The sequence below is a fragment of the Rattus rattus genome, chromosome 2, assembly GCF_011064425.1.
Source record: "Rattus rattus isolate New Zealand chromosome 2, Rrattus_CSIRO_v1, whole genome shotgun sequence".
NCBI lineage: Eukaryota > Metazoa > Chordata > Mammalia > Rodentia > Muridae > Rattus > Rattus rattus.
The window spans coordinates 155,986,415-156,005,796 of record NC_046155.1 but is presented as its reverse complement, the minus strand read 5'-3'; the positions used below and the strand labels follow the sequence as shown (position 1 = coordinate 156,005,796).

The window sequence follows — 19,382 nt, the reverse complement described above, 5'->3', positions numbered from 1 at the left end:
GGCATGGTTCAGTGGTAGAGCCCCTGCCTAGAATCCCCCAGTGAGGGGCTGGGGGCATGGTTCAGTGGTAGAGCCCCTGCCTAGAATCCCCCAGTGAGGGGCTGGGGGCATGGTTCAGTGGTAGAGCCCCTGCCTAGAATCCCCCAGTGTGAGGCTGGGGGCGTGGCTCAGTGGTAGAGCCCCTGTCTGGAATCCCCCAGTGTGGGGCTGGGGGCGTGGCTCAGTGGTAGAGCCCCTGCCTAGAATCTCCCAGTAAGGACTGATGATACTGGGTTCAATCCCTAATACTATATATACTTAAAAGGGGGGGGGAATCAAGATTTTGTCTTCTTTTTTTTTTTTAAATCATTGCCAACAGAAAGCCTGACACAAGTTAGCTTATATAAACACAGGTTTTATTGCTTGTGTGTGGGAGAGAGGGCTTCAGGTAGATTTTGATCCAGCTGCTCTACAGATGCATTCTAGATTGATTCTCCAGCCCTGCCCCTTGCCTTTTCTTGCATTACTGCCATTCAATCATAGGCTGGCCTCTTCCTCATTGCTACCCGCTTAGCCCTCCCCACTGCACAGAATAGATAGAGCTACCCTGAATCCTTAGGCTGAGACTGAGTCCCCTTGAACAGCAGAAGAGCCTGCCTTCTTGGAGTCCGTACACTTTCTCATTAGTGTCACGAGTCACGCGCCTATCTCCGAGCCACACTTGAATAGGCTCTGCTGAGTGGCTTAAGCCAGTTGGAGTTCGCTTCCCTAACAGGCAGAGGTAGGAAAGGCGCAGAGGATTTTCTACCAAATGACCACACCTCTTTTACTGTCCACTTGCCCAAATCCTCAATGACATTGATTTCCACAGGCGGGGACTTTGGAAAAAGGCGTTTATTGGTGTGGTGGTCTCAACACTCCCCATGAATCGGAACACACGGCCCCCAGGGCCCCCCTCCCACCTCCCCTTGTAGCCCTCCCCCTCCCCACCCCATCCCGGACCCTGGGAATGGAAGACAATGTGGGATGGGGCCCACGCCCCCGTCTGAGGTACAGTCACTGCCCCTTGCCTCCCTGCCCCTCTCTGCCCTTGTCTTCACCAGGCTCTGAGTGGTGTGGTTTTGGGTGTGTGGTTACTGAATTTAGGGCTGGTGGCATGGTGCCTCTGCCTGGGCTCAGGATGTCTGTGTGTCTCCTCTCTCCCAACTCTGTGAGGCCCGATGTGTATCAAGGTAAGGTGTTCCTATACACAAAACCTGTCAGCTTCCTGTGTGGATGACAGTGACCCACTTTGAGGGAACTGCTGCTAGTCACAGACTCTGGGGCAGGTGAAGCCAGGAGCTATTGCTGGTCAGTCGCTGGTGTGCATGTGTGCGTGCATGTGTGTGTGTGCATGAACATGCATGTGTGCATGCTGTGTGTGTGTGTGTGTGTGTGTGTGTGGTCACAGCAGCCTTTGGAGGTATTATGAGTTGAGAGGCTAGGGAGCAGGTTGCCAGGGAGCCCACACTTATGGGTCAGCTGCTGGGGCCCAAGGGCAGCTGGAGGGTGCCACTGTGGCCAAGGAGAGTCGGGGGTATGGGTGGGGCAAAGCACTGAGACAGACAGGTGACAAGTGCCACTAGCCTATCAATTGAATGGAAGCACCGATTGGCCCGGGAAGGGGGCCAGAAAGTTCAGGGGAGGGGAGGGGAGGGGAGGGACAGGGCAAGGGAGGTTTCAGGCCACTGAGCCAGTGATGGAGCCTCTGGCTGCAGGCAACTGGTGATGGAGCAGGGAGAAACAGCCTTCACGGAGATCCCCACCTATTCACAAAGGCTGAGTGACACCTGATGCCTACCCTACCTGCCCCTTCACTAGGGAGGAGAGGGGTAGGTGTTCATGCATATATGGAAGGTAGAGAGCTGGCAATTCTCTTGTCAAAGCTTCTACCATGAAGCCCCCCATACCTACCTCCAGCCAAAGGAGGAGATGCTGCAGGGATGGGCAGGGGCCGTGGGGGAGTCAGTGCCAGAGAGGGGGGCCTCCTGGTTCCCTCCCCCGGCACACTTTCTCACACACACACACACACACACACACACACACACACACACACGAGCCAGTTGACAGCCTGAGCTAAGAGAGGGGGGTGGGGTGGCTGGGGGTGGGTCACAATTGGAAACGTGAACGGGTGGCGAGAATGGCTGTAGAAAGATGCATAATTTTGCGTTATCCCTCACAGTGATGGGTTCTCTAAAAGACCTTCGTCGTCCTCTTCTTTCTTCCTCTGTGGCTAAGAGCTCTTCTGTTCCCCTGGAGACCCATGGCGCTTGCTCACCCCCTTTCTCTTGCTTCTGGCCTGAGGCCCCCTGCAGGGGGAGGTGCGCTGTACTGGATGGCGTCTACATTCTCCACCACAGCCAGCTCAGGGCAGAGAGGAGGGTCAGGGGCCCCGGGGGCCTTGGAGCTGAGTTCTCCAGGGATCCTGGGCCTGGGGAAAGAGGAATGGTCAAGGAGATGCTGGGATGGGGAGGCCCCACAGGTCTCTCTCCTAGGTGCCTCCTCTCCCTTCAGCCTTTGAGGGTCTCTGTGATCAGAACTCTCTGGCACTTGGGTTCCCTGTGCTGCTCTTATCTGTTTTGGGTCTCCATATCTCCCAGATCATCCCCATTTCCATTTTGTTGGTTACTCTGGATCCTTGGGATTCGTTTTTTTTTTTTCCTTGTTAAAAATCCTGTCACAATTTCTAGCAGTCCCCTTCTCGGCACACCGGAAACTTCAGGACTGCTAATGTTTGCTTGACTGTTTGGGCGTTTTGTTTTTTTGTTTTGTTTTGATAACACTTTTCTTGCTTTGCTGGGGAGGGAACGTACTGATCTGCAAATGCTTAGAAAATATCCTACTTCTGACTCACACTCCCAGGCCCTCGCTGGGGGATTCTAGGCAAGAACTAAGCTACATCCCAGACCTCTACTTTCTATTTCACAACAAGGTCTCACTAAGTTGGTTAGGCTGGACTTGAACTTTCAGTCCTCTTTCTTTAGCCTCCTGAGTATTTGCGATGACCCCTGCAACACAAGTCCCTGGCTCAGAGCCACTTTGGACCCAGCTTCTCTTGGCTTGCACCTTCTGGACCCAGCCAAGAATAGACCCCTGGGCTCTGCTCCCAAACAGCTTGGGATACTGATACTGGATTCCTGAAGCAGCCTCCTCACCACTCTGTGTTCGGCAGTCCCTCGAACAGCAATAAAAGTGTTTGTTAGCCACATAGTGCTTAATGTTTAACAGCCTCCAGTGGCCTTGGCCTCCAGTCCAGTAAGTCCAGAGCTTTCGATCACTGACGAGAGGCTCTGAGCTGGGTCTCTAATGGCAATCTCTAAGGCTGCCCTCCTTATCAGATTACCCTCCTTCCTGTGTCTCTGCACCCCCTGTTCTTTCTTCTACTGATTTGCGCAGCACTCCCCTTTTTCCGATAACCTTGTCTCGAACTTACCATCCCCAATTCTGTCTATATTTTTCCATGTATACCTGTTTCTTTGATTTGTCTATCAGCCCACTTGTTTTCTATTATTTTTTTCTACTAGGTCATGGGAATCCCCAGACCTTGAACTCACTGTATAACTTCCTGCCTTCTCTTTCTAGGTGCTGAGATTACAGTTGAGCACCCCCAGGCTGGCTTTAAATAGTAATGGGGGTCCGTACCAGGCAATCACCCTACTACTATCTGAGAAATGGTTTCTTTACTCTGTAGCACTGTTGGAGTTTCCTAAATTCTGGTCAGGAGCTGTCCCTATATCTCCGCCTCCCGGCCCCACCCGTGCTCCGCCCCCTCAGCCTTGTCCCACCCCGCTGCCCGGCGCAGACGCACGCAGAAGCCGCATGGAGGCGCTGGACGCTCCGAGCCGGTTGGCTGCACGACAGGTGTAGTTGCCATAGTGCCTGGCGCTCACATTGGCGAAGAGAAGCATAGAGCGGGTGCGCTCGGTCTGCACCTTGAGGCCTTCCGCAGAGCCGCTGCTTAGCCTGCAGGAAATCCGGATAAGGGTTGGTCTTGGCCTCCCTTGGGGTGCAGTGCCCAATTCCTCCACATACACTCAGGCTCTCTTCCTCAAGAGACCTCAAGCTCTGCTATGTACCCCAGGGACCCCTGGCTTCTCCACGGATCCCGTATTCATTCACCAGGGCCACTAGAGAACATCCCCAATGTGCGTCCCTAATCCCCAGGGTCTCTTAAATTCAGCACCGACAGTCTCTTTAAATCTGTCTTTCAGACATTTAGCATCGACCCTCGACCCCAGATCTTTGATGGAAGCGCGCAAACCCAGCATTTATCATATTGGTTCCTGAAATAGTCTTCCAGGAGCCCACAGATCCCCATAACCTAGAGATTGGACCCTAGTCTCTCAGGACCCAGGACTCTCCGACTTTGCACTGCTAAGGCTGTCCTGCTTGGTTTTGTGATTCGAGGCATAGGACCTCCCTCCCCTCCCTTTTCCCTCAGCCCTGCCCCCTGCAGTCCTCACAGCCTGTCATCCTTGTACCACTGGAAATCTGCCGGCGGCACAGCCATAGCTTCGCAGCGCAGGAGGGCAGCCCTGCCCAGGGCGGTGCGCGCGCTGGTCACATCCGTGATGGTCGGGGGATCTGAAAAGGGACAAAGGCCAGAGCACATTCTCACTGCATAGGGACTTCGGAGACCCATTTCAGCATTCTCTCACCTCAGATCTGAACTCCCACCTAGCTTTCACCGTCATGCAGCAGACCCCTCCTCCCCAGGCACCCAGGGTCAGCCCCTGTGCCCCCTTGATGCTCACAATTCACTGTGACCAGCACGCGGCGGCTGTCAGGCGCCGAGTTCACCCCGTTGTGAGTAACGCATTCATATTCCCCGGCCTGGCCCCGCTGGATGTCGGAGATTTCCAGGATCTCACCCTCTGAGGTGAAGCCGTCTGTGGGGGAGGTGGGGATGGGGGGCGGGGCCGGACACAAACACTTAACACGGGACAACACGGGCACAACACGGACACACATCAGCGGGGCGGGCACAGCAGGACCTGGAGTGCCCGGGTCAGTAGGAGCCGGGAAGGTCCTGTCCGGGCAGGATGGGACTAAGGGTTGGGTTGGGGAGCTCAGAACCCAGTGAAAAGTAGCCTAGGATTTGGGATGCAGACCCAGGGATCTGCGATCTCCCATGTCATGCTCAGGGAACCCACTTAGGAGTAGGGGGTGAAGCCAGGATTTTGGCTTTCAAGGATCCAGGAAAGACCGACCCAGTGAGGGAGGGTCCAGAGTTCTCTTGGGGTTCAGGGAATTCATACCTGGTGTTTGAGATTGGTAATCCAGATACCTGGTTTTTTTGGGGGGGGGTGTTTGTTTGTTTTGTATTTTAAACAAATCTGGGGTCACAAAAGACCATCTAGAACTTCTATCCAGTAGGATTTAGGGTTCAGAAGACACCAAGGGGAGTATGAAGGATCATGAGGCTAGACTAGGCTTCCTACTCTCAGTTCATCTAAGGAATGGGACTGTAAAGAAGCAGGAAGATCCAGAGACTGGGCTATCTGGGGATGGAGATGAAGTGGTGTCCTGGCCTGATAGATGTCAGGCAGCTTGGTGGCACCTTCTGGGAAACTGGATCTCAGAACTCATTAAGCAGGCTGTGAGTAGAGAGAAGGGAGCCCCTGATTGCCTCTGGTTCTAGGGCATTTCTGGAAATTTTACAGGAGTTGCTGAAGCTGAGGCTTGGGGACCGTTCAAACCACTAGGCTACCACATCCCTGCGGGGGTGAGGATGGAAAGGCGGGTGATAGAATGGGGGGACACTGGATGCAGCCTCACCTGCAGCCTGAGTCAGGAGACTGTCAGGTGAAGGGAAGCTAGGGTGGGGAGTGTCAGGGGAACACAGGAGCACAGGAGCACAGCCTGTACATCAGGGAGGAGGTCTCCAGATGAGGGGATTAGAGTCTGGTAGGAAATGGGTCAGGGTGGGGAGGAATCGAGTCACCAGAAGGGCTAAAAGGGAATCTGGGACTCCAGCTAGGGAAATGGGAGACCTGCAGGGCCCAGATCACAGATGGGGAGGATCCTCACCTCGGAGCTGTCTCCAGGTGACGGTGGGCTCTGGCCTTCCCACAGCCAGGCAGAGAAGGTTCACATTGCCCCCTTCATTCACTGCTACGGGTGAGGAGATGTTCACAATACGGGCAGGGACTGGAGACAGAAGAGTCAGGATGAGGGTGCATTCCCAGCCACCCAGACCTAAGCCTGGGTCCAGCTTTAGATTCAAAATCATGGCCTGGTCCTCCTCACCTCAGACCCAGCATTACAGATCCCAGTTCTCCTCCATTAGACCCAGGGGTCCAGGCTCGGGACCTGCTCAGGCCCATGGGTGTAGACTCCACACTACAGCCCTCCACCCTCAGACTTAGGACTCCCAGGCTCCAGCCCTCCACCCTCACACCCAGGACTGCAGATGCAAATCCTATTTCCTCAGTCCCAGGAGTCCAGATGCAAATCCTATTTCCTCAGTCCCAGGAGTCCAGACGTCAGCCACCCTCCCTCAGGACCAGGAGAGATACTCAGACTCAATCTTATTTCTTCAGACCCTGGGGTGCAGACCCCAGCCCCCCCTTCACACCACACCCAGGAATCCAGACCACAATCCTGTCTCATCAGACGAAGGGGTCTGGACTTTACCCTCCTCCTTCACACCTAGCGTGCACACCCAAACCCTCCCTCCTCATATCTAGGAGCCGCCCCCCCCCCGCCCCAAGCCTCTCCTTGGGGAATAAGTGCAAACAGGAAGAGATAGCCAAGTTGTTGTGTGTCCTCAGGGCCTAGAAGAGTCCCCACCCATGGGTAGTTTCAGACACACAGCTCAGCAAAGTCATGGAGCTGTGGAAGGGCAGCTCTTCCACTGCCTTGCTGGAGAACGACTGTGGTGCATCTCCCCCTCATGCTCAGCTGAAATCCACAAGGGCGAGGTGGCCCATGTTCCTCTCACTTTTTATCCCAGGGTAGTGAGCAGCAGTGGGCCAAGTGCACACAGTTCCCAGCCCCAACCACCCTGCAGGCCTGTCTTCCTGTCCCCTCCCCATCTGTCCTCATTGTCACACAAGTGTGGCTCACCATGGACGATGAGGTAGACCTGAGTGGTGTAGGGCTGGTGGCGGGTCTGGAAGGAGCAGGTGTAGAGGCCCTCATCACCGAGCCCCACCTGGGTGATGAGGATGGAGAATTCCTCGGGGGTGTTGATGAGCAGCCGCACTCGGGGGTCGCTGGTCCAACGGTCATTGCCCGCATACAGGATGTTAGAACGGTTCAGCCAGGCTACCCTGGTCACATGCTCATCAATGAAGCAGCTGGGGAGGAAGGGGAGGATGAGAAGAGAAGGCACGAGTTTCCCCGCCCATCTCCTGTATACCTGCAGAACCCGGGAGGGCAGGGCTTGCTATGCCCACTGTACAGGAGGGTAAACCAAACCTCAGAGAGGGAAGAAGTCTGGAAGCTAGACGTCTGAGGGCTGCTGTGGGTTAGAGAGACAGGGAGGGAGAGAGGGAGGGATGAGGGGGGAGACTCAGAAGTGGAAAAAGGGTGGGGCAGATATCCCAAGAGAGAAGAACAGAGACAAGTGGGTAAAGATAGAGACAGAAAACCAGAAAAATGAGGCAGAGATAGAGAGAGACAGAGATCTAAAGAGACAGAAAGAGATCTAGAGATAGATTGATAGATGATAGATAGATAATATAATATAAGATAGATAGATAGATAGATAGATAGATAGATAGATAGATGATAGATAAGATAGATAGATAGATGATGAATGAATGGGTGGATGGAGAGAATATGAGGGATAATGATCCTGCTGGGGGAGAGATCCTAGTTGAGGAAACAGGTCCCCCAAAGACTGATAACCCTCCCTCTGCTAGCATCCCTGAGGTCAGGATCTTGAATCCTAATGGTTCCCATCTCTTCACTTTCACAAGAACAGAAAGGTCTATGGGTGGAGCTCAGCTTAGTGTCCACACCCTCACAGCTGGCTCCAGATGCATGTGACGTCACAGGGCTTTCACAGGCAGAATATGTCAGGGGAAGGGGAATAGCCTTGTGAAGCCCCATGCTACTTGAGTCCCCGAACTGGGATGTACCTGAGGGTGGCGTTGTCACCTTCGCAAACTGTATAGTTGTCCGCAGGTGAGCTGAACTCCAGACTCTGGGACAGCAACCCTGCAGAAGGGAGGGGATTGCTCAGCCTTGGCAACTGGGGGAGGGCCAGCTGTGGCAAACACTCTATTCATGGGCACATGCACACCTGCATATGGCCCTGGCGACACAGGCATCAGCCTCCACTGCCATAAGAATTTATCATCTTCAGAAATCCACACAGAGCAGACATACTCAGACTAGACCTGCATGCCATGTCCCTTCCTCTAGGTCTGCTCCGATTTATAAACAGAATGGAACTCGTGTGGAACAATGCACTTACAGAGATGGTATCCAATCACAGCCTATCCACCCAGACAAGTGTACCCAGATACCTGTGCACCCAGACACAGGCATGCACATATCAAATGCAGTGATACAGACATGCATTCATGTCTAAGCAGGCATCTACACAAGTAGGAAGACCATGCACCCATGCAAAGTAAAGTGTTTAGAGACACATTGGTGTGCACCAGCTACGAGTTATATAATACAGAACACTGTCCTCTGGGCATGACATGATTGCTGTCTTGATATTAAAGCACCACATTAGGTGTTTGCAGAATTGGACTAATATTCCCTTGTGGAAATGGTGCTCCCTCTCAAAGCATTGGTGGCAGCACAAGAATGGGTCATGCCAGTTCATTAGACAGCACATAGAAGCCCCCTCAGGAGAAGCCTCATTAACTTTGATAGGAGGTATGAGGGGCATGATTCTTCTTTGGCAGTGTTGCTGGCTGCAGATTGCCCACATTCCTGTGAGTCACTCTCTCCCATGCTCCTATGAGTCACTAACACCCACACTCTTGTGAGTAACCCCATTTGAACTCATTGGTCCACCAAGCTAGACTTGCATTTCAGAATCATTTCTTTGATGTGTTGTTTGTGCCTTGTCTGGGTGGGTAGACATTTCTTTTCGTTGTTGTTGTTGGTAGTGGTGGTGGTAGTGGTGGTGGTGGTGGTGGTGGTGTGTGTGTGTCCTTGGAGAGGATGTCAAGTCCCCTGCAGCTGAAGTTACAAGGCAATTGTAAACTGTCTGATGTGGGTGCTGGGCACTGAACTCAAGTCCTCTGCAGTAGGACTGTCCACTTCACTGTTAGCCATCTCACCAGCCCGTGGATACACGTTTATTCAAGTCTCCTCAGGAAAAGCCACACAATGCATAGATACAGCACATGTGTCTGCAGACAGACACAAATACCATGCATATACATTCAAGTGTTTAGAACTCACATGCATACACACATGCACACAAAGAGGCACATATGTGCACATTGACACAGAGACTGATTAGCATGTAGTATACATGCACGCGAATGTATTTACAACAACTATACATGTATACACATGAGCAGGTGTACATGCATGCACATAAACACACATTAACTCAGACATTCACATTCATGTGCAGACACACAGAGCTATCCACAAATGGGCTTGTATGCACACCTTCAGGTACTCTGTGTAGTTGAACACAAACCTTCACACACACACACACACACACACACACACACACACACACACACCCCTTCCAGACACATGAGGCATGCCACTGCTCACAGTACATTCCCAGACCCACTTAGCATGGTGTATACCAGTGAGGCCCAATCACACCACCACCACTTAAGTCTCTGTGGATTGGGGCCAGAGGCTGGACCAGAGCCAGGGAGTGGGGGTTGGGTAAGTGGAGGTGGAGGAGACTGCACTGAGATGAGGTCTGGCTGGATGACCTTGGATGATTGGAGCGGGAGGGCCCTGAGTGGGCTGCCCTGTCCCCAGCCTGAGAAAAGGAGCTAATTAATCTAATGAATTAATTGCCCGTGGTGTCCCAATGACTCCCTGGGGGCCTCTCAATCAACAGCCCCTCAGGAGGGAGCTAGGACAGAACAAATGTAGCAGACTGGTTAGGACTGGGGTCATTCAGGCCATAGCCATTGCTGCTCTGTGAGCAGTCCAGACTGTGTCACACACATACAGTTAACAAAGGGATGTATACACACATACCCACCCTACCAGAAAGAACACAAAGACCAGGCTAAGCCAGCTTCGCTGTAACGCACGTGGTTACAGTCCATATCAGACAGGCTCCCAGCCCTGACGCACGCCTGGCAGCAGGTCAGTTGTCTCCCAGAAACAGATAGCCGCAAAGGCCAAACAGCATTGGTTCAGAGTCACCTCAGTTTCCCTTCATGGTTCCATTGACAACAGCCTTGCTCCCTGTACACAGCTGCAAAGTCCACTAACCCAGAATTGCAGACACATGCCTGAGCAGATACCCACTGTACTCGGTTTGGAAGGCTCTGGGTCCCACTGCACCATCTGTCCAAGGAGACAGACAACCTCATTGTCACATCCCCTCCAACAGACAGGGGCTGCCCTGTCTAAGAATCTGTTAAGTAAATCACTCTGTCACCTCTGATCAGGTTGTGCTTGGCTGAGCATGAGCTCATGCACATGCACACACACACACACACACACACACACACACACACACACACACACAGATACACACACACAGAACAAGTTTGAAAGTCACAGACCAAAATACACATCCAGACTAAAGGAAGTGAGGGGATGTGAGATTTAGTTTAGGAACACAGCCCATGTGTGGTAACAAGATCCCTTCCTAGGGGCTGGCCAACATAGACACACCCCACAGCATACTAAGCTCTTGTAGTTTTGTAGACAAGGCCCTCAACCCCAGCCCATTGAGGGCTGGAGTTTCCTGGGTACTGTAGGGTACCTAGCTCCCCCACCCCAAGTTGTAACAATACAGGACACCCTCAGATATTGCTCGAAGTCCCCTGTGGGTAGCAGACCTTTCTCCACTATCCTAGTGTCTGAAGAGAGGACAGAGAGGACGAGTGAGCTGTCCAAGGTGCCAACTTTTGGAGCGGACATGACCAGTCCCACTCACACAGGGGACGGGGAATGAGGGACCTAGGATAAAGAGCGGAAGCCTCAGTCACAGGAAGTAGCTCAGCCGTGGTCCTCCAGACAGAGGGGCCAGCAGGAGGCAACTCTGGCTGCAGGAATCTTCCCAGCACTACCATGGCCACTTCTGAGACCTCCAATGGCCCCCGGGACCAACTGTCAAGTCTCAGTATCTCAGTGTCACCCTCCAGCCTCCACTTCCCTGTCTTGTATCCCAGATACGCCTCTCTCTGCTCCTCAACCCACTGACCCCTCAAATCCCTTCTTCTACAGTGCCTCAGGTGAACTCCGGCCTTTGTGCTGAGGTCATACAACCTTGAATCAAAGTGGTCTTAGGACAGTCCTAGGAGACATGTGATAAAATGAGCCTGTCACTCAATGGGCCGTAAGCACCTTGTCTGTGAATATGGATACCTCAGATCTTTATATGGGTATCAAGACAAAAGGAAAAACCAAACCAAACCAACCACAACAATCAAAAACAAAACAAACAGAAACAAAAACAAAACAAAACCCAGACTCTGGGATCTGCGCTGGGCAACGTTGACAGAGTCCCATTCCTTCTCTGGGCTTCATTCAAAGAGGGTGGAGATCATTCATTTACACAAAAACAATCATTTTGTTTGTTTCGTTTTGAGGCAGGGTTTCTCTACCTAGTCCTGGCTGTCCTGGAACTCATGTAGACCAGGATAGCCTCAAACTTACAGAGATCCACCTGTTCCTGGCTCCCCAGTGCTGAGATTAAAGGCATGGGCTGCCATGCCTGGCCCCAGAGACAATCTTAGGAGTTCACTGAATGTGAATCCTGATATTGCCCGACTTTCCCAATTGTTACTGTACTGGCTGGTTTTGTGTGTCAATTTGGCACAAACCGGAGTTATCACAGAGAAAGGAGATTCAACGAAGGAAATGCCTCCATGAGACCCAGCTGTAAGGCATTTTCTCAATTAGTGATCAAGTGGGGAGGACCCATTGTGGGTGGTGCGGTCCCTGGGCTGGTGGTCTTGGGTTCTATGAGAGGCCAAGCTGAGCAAGCCAGGGGAAGCAGCCAGTAAGAAACATCCCTCCATGGCCTCTGCATCAGCTCCTGCTTCCTGACCTGCTTGAGTTCCAGTCCCGACTTCCTTTGGTGATGAACAGCAATGTGGATGTGTAAGCTGAATAAACCCTTTCCTCCCTAACTTGCTTCTTGGTCATGATGTTTATGCAGGAATGGAAACCCTGACTAAGACAGTTGCCATGTCTAGGGCCTCCTCTAGGGCAGCAGCATGATCCTGTGCAATGCCTGGCCTACAGCAAGCCTCAAAAGATGTTTAGTGTACTAATGCGGAAACCCTGCTAGGACCACTCCCAGGGTCCCACAGAACTTGGGTACGCTCCATTATGACTAAATCCACACATGACACCAATCTCCTCCACAGATTAGATATGTTTTAGGGGAAAAGCCTCATTGTGACTCAGATCTATGCCCCTAGTACCTCCCAACTCCCACTGGAGTTGTCTTGGAAGTAACTGTTGGATGAAAAATGTGAATGGATGGATACCTGTGACTCTTCAACTCTTGAACTCCTTCTCATTCCTCAAGACCCCAACATAAATACCCCATTTAGGAAGAGCTCTGTGACTGCTCAGGGAGAGCCTCCATGCCCTGTTCTAGGTGGCCGCTTTAGATGTTTATAGCACCTCCCTCACCGACCTGGAGTTTCTGGGTGATGCAATTAAAGACCAAGATTCAGTTATTTGTACTTTACGTGTACCTATGTCTGCCTATGTGCATTTCTGTGCATCATGTGCATGCAGAAGCATCCAGAGAGACCAGAATAGGGTGTTGGATCTCCCAGAAGTGGAGTTAGTGGCAGCTGAGTGTTGCCATATGGGTACTGGAAGCCAAACCCAGGTCTTCTGTAAGAGCAACAAATGCTCTTACCCACTGGGCCATCTCTTCACTCCCACATGGGTTTTGTCATGGTTTTGTGGGGTTTTGTTGTTGTTGTTGGTGGTGGTGGTGGTGTTTTTTTTGTTTTTGTTTTGTTTGTTTGTTTGGTTGGTTGGTTGGTTGGTTTTTGTTTGCTTGCTTTTTTGTATGTAAGGACTGTGCCTTACTCGGATCAGGGAGGGGTCTGTGGAGAGGAAAGAGAAGGTTCTAAAGACATGGAACATATTCCAGAGGAACCTGGGCTAGGAAGCCGAGAGTCCACCCTGCCATGTCTTGACCATACATCCCCATGGACTGAGCCTCAGTTTCCCCATCTGAAGAAAATGAAGAATAAGAATTCGACGCAAGTGTTTCTGAGTGGTGCCTTGAGCTGAGTCAAGCAAATGGCAGGCTTAACTCTGCATCCGGCACACAAAGTAGCCTGGCGGGCCTAAAAGCACATTCTTTTTTCTTTTTTCTTTTTCTTTTCTTTTTTTTTCTAAAAGAATTGCAAACTGCTTTCCCTGACCTGGTGTCATTCTCCCTGGCTGGGGCAGAGGAAGGACTGTCTAGTTGGCTGACACCTCTGAGGTCTGCCATTCCTGCAAGACATCCCGTTAATACGTGTTCTAGCAACCCTGCCCTAGCTTGCCCTAGGAGAAAAGGTGGAGTCTCACGATTAGGGGTCACCTCTGTCCATCGGGTACAAAAGTCCCTCCATCTCTCCGGGACTCAGTTTCTCCGCTGGCAGATGAAAATGGTGATTAGCCTACCTCCTTTACTGCATCGAGGGTGGATTAGAGAGCTACTGTGAACGTCCGGCTTGGTGGCTCATCCCTGTTAACAGTTGGAAAGTGAGGCGGGAGGACTGCCCCAAATTTGAGGTCATCTTAACCACAGAATTCCAGAGCTAGCCTGGGTTATAGAGAGAGTTCCAGGCCAGTTGGAACTATATAGTGAGGCCAGGTCTCAAAACTAACTAACTAACTAACTAACTAAATAAATAAATAAATAAATAAATAAATAAATAAATAAACGAGAAAGAGAGCGGAAAGGCTGGGAGGCATCCTGTGAGGTCAGGGCCCTGCTCTTGTGAGATTTCCAGTCTAGACTAACAGAATAAATCAATAAATAGAGGCCACAGACAAAGGAGGAAGAGATTTCTGACAAACTCTGTGTCCAGAAATTAGAGGTAAGACTCTCTGGGAATTTGGATGAACCCCAGGCAAAGCTGAGATTCTTGGGTGGGGACTGGGTCTACAATGACCCCACAGTCCTTGGAGGTATGGCTAGTGAGGAACCCGGGGTCTGGAGACTTTGTGGGAGTTCCTGTAGGCTGCCCAGAGAAGGCCGCGGAAGGGGTAATCTCTGACATGACAGGCACCCAAGACCCACCTCTCTGCTCAACTCAGGAGCCTTGGGGTCTCCACCCAGGCAATGCCATACATCAAGTCCTGCTTTTCTGCAGGTTTCCTTGGGACCTGTTCAAGGCTGGTTTCTTCCTCAGGCTTTCACCCTCTTCTCACCTTCCTAGGGGTGGCTTTCTGGATGTCCCCCCTCTAGAATGGACAGCACATTCTCCAAGGCACTTTCCGTCTCTCCCCATTATGCGATACTCTCTGAGATGAACTATCTACTTGTTTGCTAGGTTTTTTCCCCCATCTGATTCTTGATGTGTCTTCTTTCCACGATAGACGAGAGAGAGAGAGAGAGAGAGAGAGAGAGAGCGAGCGCTTGCCCCCTCCCCTGAACCACACACATCACGTTTCTCCGAGCTTAGAACAAAAATGTGCGAAATATTCGCTAAGACAACGAAGCAGGTGTGGCAGACACGATTGTAATCCTGGTGCAGAGGACACTAAGGCACAACAACTGCTCGGAGTTTAGACCAGCCTGGGCTAGCCACAAAACAGGAAAACTACCTGACTACCCACTGAGTTCCAGACCAGCTTAGGCTGCCAAGGCTGACGGCCTGAGTTCGATACCCTGGACCCACCACGGTGGAAAGAGAACTGAATCCCACAAGCTGTCCTCTGACCTCCAACACACAAATATGTAAATGCAATATAAAGATATAATATTATAAAAACGCAAAATGGGGGGATCAACAATCAGAGCCTGGTATAGGGAATGGTCAGTGGGGTGGAGGGAATGGTCAGTGGGGCGGCACTGGACTTCATCCCTGACTGCTGTGCACACTGCCTTCTCCCCTCCAGCTGCCCCGTGAGCAAGAGGCATCCGCCTATCAACTCACTCGCTCTGCTTTTCGATGCTGTAAGCTTTGAGACAAGGTTTCAAATAATCCAGGTTGTCTTAATAGCAGAGGCTGACCTTGAACCTCTGGTCTTCCGGCCTTTGCCTCCCAAGTGCAGGGAAAACAGGTGTGCAAGCATTCTACCAACTGAGCCACATCTCCCCCCAGTGTAGTTTCATTTTGTGGGTGAATACGTAAATGTGTGGATGGTGTCGGCAGGTTAGGCAGGGTGGAGGGCTGGAGGGGTTAATTGACGGTTCATAGTTGCACAGGCAGGGAGGTTTTGCTAAGTGTAAATAAGCCAGCAACAGAGAAATGGGCTGACATTTCTACTTTAGGATGAAAACACTAGCAAGCACCAACCAGGCCTTCTTTGCTTTGCATTGAAAGTTATGAGGAATGACGTTGTGAAAGGAAGAGAATGCTGGAGGAGTGTGCTTCTCTGCTGCCTGGCTCCTGATCCATTGGCTTCTCTCAGATGTGTGTTAGAACTGGGCATGGTAGCTCACATTCATAGTCCCAGAAGGAGGATTCCTTCTGTCCAAGGCCAGCAGCATGGTCTACAACTATGGCTATGTATAGAGACCTTAGCACGCATATATGTGCATGTATATGTATGTGTATGTAATGTATATGCCTGTAATCACAGCATTTGGGAGGCTGAGACAAGAAGATCGTCTTGAACTGCATAGTGAGACTGACTAAAAAAATACATGACTCTATGTGAGCAAGTTGGGGTCAGGCTCATACATGTTCCTTGTGAAAAACATGGATAAAACATGGATGCATACTTCACAGAATGCATCCCCTCCAAAGTAATAGTGGGGTACAAATGGGGCACCTACCCAGCAGGTAAATATATCACCCCACTGGGTCTCACCTTCTCTCACTTTCAGTTTTCAGACTGGGTACCCAAGGCCAGAGACTTGATCAAGGTCATATGGCTTTGTCAAAGGTCCTCTCACCCCAGGGGCATGCACACAGTAGTGGTTTCTGAGACGTCCCAGATTAGCAAATGGGACAGTCAGTACTCTAAGGAGGGAGCTGAGTAGCAGTCAGGGTTCAAAGACATACAGAGGGCGGAAGAAACGTGCCAAAGTGAACGAGGATACAGTATAGAAGAGAGGGAGTTAGGAAAGAGGAGAGACTCAAACATGAGGGAGATGGAGCTCAGGTAGGCAGAGGTGTCACTGTGCTGAAACCAGCAGGGATGGAAAAACAGCCCCGGGAGGCAGGGAATGTCACCATCAAATAACAGAGACTGGAGACAGGGTCCCATTAATAAGCCAGAAGCAGCCTAAAGTAACAGGAGAGAAATGTACCCAGCCTGTGGTCACCAGGGCAGGCAGGGCTCAGCCTTGTACTGTGGTAAGAGGTGGACTTTCTGGTCTGTGCCACTCCTGGCAGAATCCATGCCCTCCCCAATGGATCTGTGCGTGGGCGTCCTGCGTGGACGGGGTTCGTTATGGGACTCTCTAGTCTGCAGGTGTGGCTTGGCTGTGAAGCTGGGACATTTGTGTGGCTGTGGGTGACTCGATTAGGAGACCAGATCGCTGTTTCCCTTGGGGCTGCTGGGGTCACAATGTTGGGGACTGCTGTCCCTGATGGCATAGCATGACCCTGATTCTGTGATACTTGATTGGACAAGGCTTGGAGGAAGCGATGTGGAAACACCAGATTAACACTTTCCTGGCTTCCTGGGTTCCACAGCTCAGCCTTCTGCCCCATCCCTCTTCCTCCTGTGCCTTGGGGCCATTTCCTTGACTTTACTCTCCTTGACAGGCCCTGCAGGGAGGCACAGTCCAGACACATCCTTAGGCAGGACTCGTTCCTGCTGTTACAGAGGATCTCCAGGCCCACTGAACTGGTTGAGACTAGTAACCTTGTGACCCTGCATTAACTCTTCCTGCCCTGCCTTCTCCAGCCCAGCCCCCCACCCCTTCATCCATCCAGATATTCATTCAATCAAAGGCTTTGGATTTCAGAATTCTTTTCCCAGCACCTCAACTTTCTGGCTTTCTAGGACCATCTCCCAGTTAACTGCAAGCACCCCAAATGCTGAGAGGAAAACGCAGATAGGGAGTTTCAACTCCTTTCCTGATCTGGGTCTGGGGATTCCAGTCTGGACATTCTGTCCTCATTCCTTGCTAACCCTGGGAACACGTTCCCTCCTCTACCTTCACCTAAAGACGCAGAGCCCAGTCCCCAGGCAAGGACCGCGCAGGGAACCCTCTCCAAAACGCAAAGACAAGACCCTTTCACAACACAGGGCATCATTCCAGGCCTGGTACCCCAACTCAGTTTGGAGACCCTGCCCAGGTGAGGACTGTCACACCAACGTCTGAGCCTCTCCCTGACCTACAGCGGTACATTCTTGCCGCCCCAGGCCGGCAGCAGGTGTCTGAGACCCCCTTGCTGGTGATGGAGCAGCTGACCAGATGAGGACGTGCATCCCGGTGCCCCAGCGCGCATCCATGCACCCAAGAACCCCCTGCCCAGCCAAGGACTGCCGCTCAGGTCTCCGGCTCCAGACCTCCGCAACCCCCCGGGGGGAACTCCCTGTTTGCCCCCGCCCTGGTCCTGTACCCCTTCCCAGGATCTCGGGGTTCCCCGCCGAGCCCCCCGCCCCCGGCGCTGCGGTACCTCGGCTGATGACGGCCAGGCCGGCCAGGGCGGCGGCGGCGAGGAGCCGGAGCCGGGCCCCGGGCGCAGGGGGGGGCATCGCGGCGGCGCGGAGGGGGAGGGGAGGGGGCGGTCGGGGCGCGCGAGCCTGGGGGAGAGGGGGAGGGGGAGGGGAACCCCGCCTGCGGCTGCACCGGCCCGGGGGGCGGCGGGGGCGGGGGGAGGGGGCTGGGGGGGCGCGACGAGGTGGCCGGAGCTGCTGCAGACCCAGGGAGGGGGGGTGGCGCTGACGGGCAGGGAGAACGGCCAATCAGGGCAGGAGGGGGGCCGCGGAGGCGGGGCCGGGGGGGTTGCTCGTTGGAGGGAGAGGCCTTTGTTACTGTGGCCCTGCCCCTCCTCCGCCCTCCCCCGGGCGACCGGCGTCCTCCCGATCTCCAGAACCCCGGCCTGAGATGCACTTCATCCAGCTGCCTCCTGCTGAAGGAGCCCAACCCTCCTCCAGACTCTGGCTCTGTCCCTCCTCCCTCAGACCCAAGGTGCACAGACCCCAGCGTCTCCTCCCTTAGTCATAGGAGTCTAGACCCAATCTTCATCTCTCAGACTCAGGTGCAAGAGCCTCAGCCTTCTTCCTCAGATCCAGATGCACAGACCTCAGCCTCCTCCGTCAGACCCTGGGAGTCCAGGACCCAGCCTCCTTAGAGTCCAACCTCAGCTTCTTCCCTCAGATCCAGAAATCCAACTTCCATACAGAACAAATGAATGTAATAATTTACTTAATTTTTTTTTGTAAGAGCTAAGTCAGCTAAGCTAAACAACGGGGGAAATAGTTCTCTTTTCATGTTTGTGATGGGGGGGTCCCCACTCTTTGGGTTCAAGACAGCTGGCATAAGTCGTAGAATCCACTGAATCACTAAATTTAACCCAAAGCCTTGGGCTTGCCAGACAAGTCATATACCCCTTAGTCAGCCCCCATTCCTTCAAATGCTGTACCACCGAGCATGCCCCTGTTCTCTCACTGGAGGGGATTCTAGACAGATATTCTAACTCTGAGTCACACCCAAGGCTCTCAATGTAGGGTTTTAGGCAGGGACTCTCACAGAGTCACACCCCTAGCTCTTCACTTGGGGATTCCAGACAGGCAGTCTACTGTTGACCTGTAGCCCCAGCCCTTATGAATCCTTCATGTAGGCAAGTGGAAGACCAGCAAAAGGCAGCGATCACTAGTGTGCGACAGAATGGCACAGGACAGGTACACAACACACGGGCCAGTTCTATCCACTCTGCCCCACTGGGCACTACAGAGGACCGTTTCCTCTTCCTTGAAGTATTGCAGGCTTGATGTTTATTAAATACTTTTCTCATTATGACAGCATTTTTTGGCACAAGCAATTTAGGAAGCAAGGGTTTAATTTCGGTTCAACATCCTAATCTGGAGAACTGAAATTCAAATCACCAAATTTTGAAGCTTTTCATGTTTAGTAACATTTTATTTATTTC

At 52.3% G+C, this 19,382-nt stretch overlaps 1 protein-coding gene across 1 annotated transcript; it reads right to left on the bottom strand.

The window, feature by feature from the left end:
- Positions 1-373: 373 nt before the first annotated feature.
- Iglon5 (IgLON family member 5) lies at positions 374-17,985 on the bottom strand. Its single transcript, XM_032893804.1, has 8 exons — positions 17,907-17,985; positions 8,106-8,184; positions 7,087-7,319; positions 6,049-6,168; positions 4,773-4,907; positions 4,482-4,602; positions 3,827-3,981; positions 374-2,449 (listed from the first exon to the last, which is right to left on the bottom strand). The coding sequence occupies exons 1-8, from the start codon at positions 17,983-17,985 to the stop codon at positions 2,361-2,363; spliced, it is 1,011 nt and encodes a 336-aa protein (XP_032749695.1). The 3' UTR covers positions 374-2,360.
- Between the last annotated feature and the right edge of the window lie 1,397 nt (positions 17,986-19,382).

What these genes read in the sequence shown, in the direction of transcription:
- Iglon5 (XM_032893804.1), bottom strand. Translation starts at nt 17,985, where the DNA reads ATGCCCCCCCCTGCGCCCGGGGCCCGGCTCCGGCTCCTCGCCGCCGCC. An exon ending in CCTGGCCGTCATCAGCCGAG is followed by an intron (nt 8,185 to 17,906) that starts GTACCGCAGCGC and finishes TCCCTTCTGCAG; the next exon opens with GGTTGCTGTCCCAGAGTCTG. An exon ending in CGTGCTGGTCACAGTGAATT is followed by an intron (nt 4,603 to 4,772) that starts GTGAGCATCAAG and finishes GTCCCTTTTCAG; the next exon opens with ATCCCCCGACCATCACGGAT.